The sequence below is a fragment of the Argentina silus genome (genome assembly GCF_951799395.1).
Source record: "Argentina silus genome assembly, chromosome: 18".
NCBI classification, from domain to species: Eukaryota; Metazoa; Chordata; class Actinopteri; order Argentiniformes; family Argentinidae; genus Argentina; species Argentina silus.
The window spans coordinates 7,754,647-7,757,146 of record NC_139672.1 but is presented as its reverse complement, the minus strand read 5'-3'; the positions used below and the strand labels follow the sequence as shown (position 1 = coordinate 7,757,146).

General features: G+C 49.7%; 1 protein-coding gene across 1 annotated transcript in view; it reads right to left on the bottom strand.

Moving 5' to 3' along the window:
- Window positions 1-2,500, bottom strand: part of LOC310818723 (protein unc-13 homolog A) — a gene marked incomplete at both ends in the record, with an annotated part of 36,806 nt that overhangs the window by 7,218 nt on the left and 27,088 nt on the right. The window contains 4 exon segments of the mRNA XM_083689744.1: window positions 363-440; window positions 628-771; window positions 1,934-2,030; window positions 2,383-2,500. The exon segment at window positions 2,383-2,500 is cut by the window's right edge and continues 9 nt beyond it. Of these exon segments, the coding sequence (XP_083545870.1) occupies window positions 363-440; window positions 628-771; window positions 1,934-2,030; window positions 2,383-2,500 (437 nt within the window).

The following is a 2,500-nucleotide window of genomic DNA, read 5'->3' as shown; positions in this document are numbered from 1 at the left end:
CGCCAAACACACACCGCCACCTGGGCTCAGCTAATGCACCATAGAGCCTGGGGGATAACAGCTACTGTACCGTACACGGCTGGAAATAGTCACAGATCTGTGCTGCAAAGTGTCCAATCTGGCAACAAGCCTGTTCTGGGCTATGGTGATGGAGCTCAATATGGCTCAGGGTTTTAGAGCAGTGTCCTGACATTGTTGTTCAAGAGCACAATCTGGCAACCTGACGCAGTCTGCTAAAGACTCTTCTGGGCTGTTGCGATGCAGCTCAATACAACTCAAGGGTATTTAAGCAGAGTATTCTATTCTGAGCCAAGAGCTCAATCTGGCAATTAATGCCCTCATGAATCAAGCACAAAACCCACCACTTTCTCCTTGGAGCACTGATTGGGAAATTCCTTGGCAATGATGTCGGCGTAAGACAGCAGGATGTTGCCGATGGTCTGAGAGAGAGAGAGAGAGGGAAAGAGCAAGAGAGCGAGAGAGAGAGATAGACAGAGAGCGAGAAAGAGAGAGGGAGGGGTTCGAACGTCAATGCAAATGTAACCCCCCTATGTTGAATGTTGTAAGTTGAAAGTTGGAAGTTGGCAGTTGGAAGTTGGTCTGCCATGTTGGTAAGATGAGGAGCACCTTGGCGAATCGCTTCATGTAGTTGCCTACGATCTGGGGGTCGGGACACTCCAGCTTCCTGATGATCTCAAAGCTCTGGTTGAGCTGGGAGAAGACGTCCACCACGGAGCAGGAGAACAGAGCGTGCTCCGACGTCACCTGGAACTGTAGGAGGAGAGGGGGGGGAAGAGAGGCGGATGGGGGGGGGGGGGGGGGGGGAGAGAGGCGGATGGGGGGGGGGATGGGGAGAGGAGGGAAAGGTGTGTGTGTGAGGGGGGGGAGACAGAGGAGGTAGGGGAGAGGTGGAGGGGTAGAGGGGAAAAGCGGGGGGGGGGGAGAAGAGGGAGAACGAAGAGGGAGGAGGCAGAGTGGAAGGGAGGTGAAAAGGAGGAAGAGAAGAATTAATTTCATGCTTTGATATGGAACTGACCCCCAGCTTTCATTTAGTGTTATTACAGCCTACAACACCATAACTCTGGATGCAGGTGATTCATCTCTACTAGACTAGAATTCCTGGAGCAGAACAGCCCAGGTGACCAGAGTTGAAGATGATGATGATAGGGAACAGACTTGTCAGTACCGCCCCTGTCATTAGCCAGGTATAAAGCCCAGGGGCTTGGTTGGCCCTGAGGACCTGTGTCCTGCTGACACAGGAAACAGGAAGCTGCTGCGGGCGACAGTAATTGGACCCAGAGGAATGCAGACGAATGACGAGTGCGTATGTGTGTGTGGGTGAGTTTGTGTGTGTGTGGGTGAGTTTGTGTGTGTGTGGGTGAGTTTATGTGTGTGTGGGTGAGTTTGTGTGTGTGTGGGTGAGTTTATGTGTGTGTGGGTGAGTTTGTGTCTGTGTGTGTGTGTGTGTGTGTGTATGACTGAACTCCTCCAAGGCCACAGTGTCTGCTAGATCTCATATCTCTGCGGTTGACTTTATTCATCTCTCTCTCTAGTATTGATCCATCATTGATTCCTGTACTGAGGCCTCTAACCTGCATCTCACCCTCTGAGTCAGGCAGGCGCTGAGTCAGACCAGTGGGGAAGGATGAGTGTGTGTACGTGTGTGTGTGTGTGTGTGTGTGTGTGTGCGTTCCAAACGTTTTAATGGGTAAACGAAGGCCAAGTTTGATGCGTTGGTCCACCAGACCTTCTGAGCATATTGGCCGGAAGTGTCTGGGAACGAGATTTAATTCTATCCAAACTTTTATATTAGTTCTATTTCAGTTGGTATTTATTGGGGAAATAAGTCATACTTTCTAGGACTTATATTTCAAGAGGGAACCACTGTAACCATTGTGACTGTGTCTCATCGAGGCAAGAGAGAGATATTTACCCCATCCTTTGTATCCCTCGTCAGGGCACCATGGAGGAAGTCTCTGGACACTTCCTCGTTCTCGTCCAACCACTGGATGACAAACGGCTCAAACCACCTATGGGAACGCAGAGGCGGGAAAAACAGGGACAGAGTCATCAAGGGATCACAATAACACCCCGAAATGGAATCAACTCTCCTTCGAAAACAGTATTTTAAAAACATGTGAGCCAAGAAGAGTACGAGATTGTGAGGACGGAGAGATAGAGAAAGTAGGACACAGAGTGAAAAAAGAGGTTGGGGGATGGAGTGAATAGAGGGAGTGAAAAACAAAGAAAGAGAGTAAAATAACACATATGGATGGAGCGAGGGGGAAGTGGTAGAGAGGGAAGGAGCGATACAGAGAGAGAAAAAAGAGTTGGCGAAGACGAGTGATGGAATTGAGGTGTTTTACAGAAGACCAGACGTACGCGGGGTATTCAGGCACGCTCTTTTGGAAGAAAGGCAGTTCCTTGCAGTACTCGTTGTAAAGCCACTTCACCTTGAAGTGCAGGTTCATATAATCGGCACTCTTACACAGACGGTTCT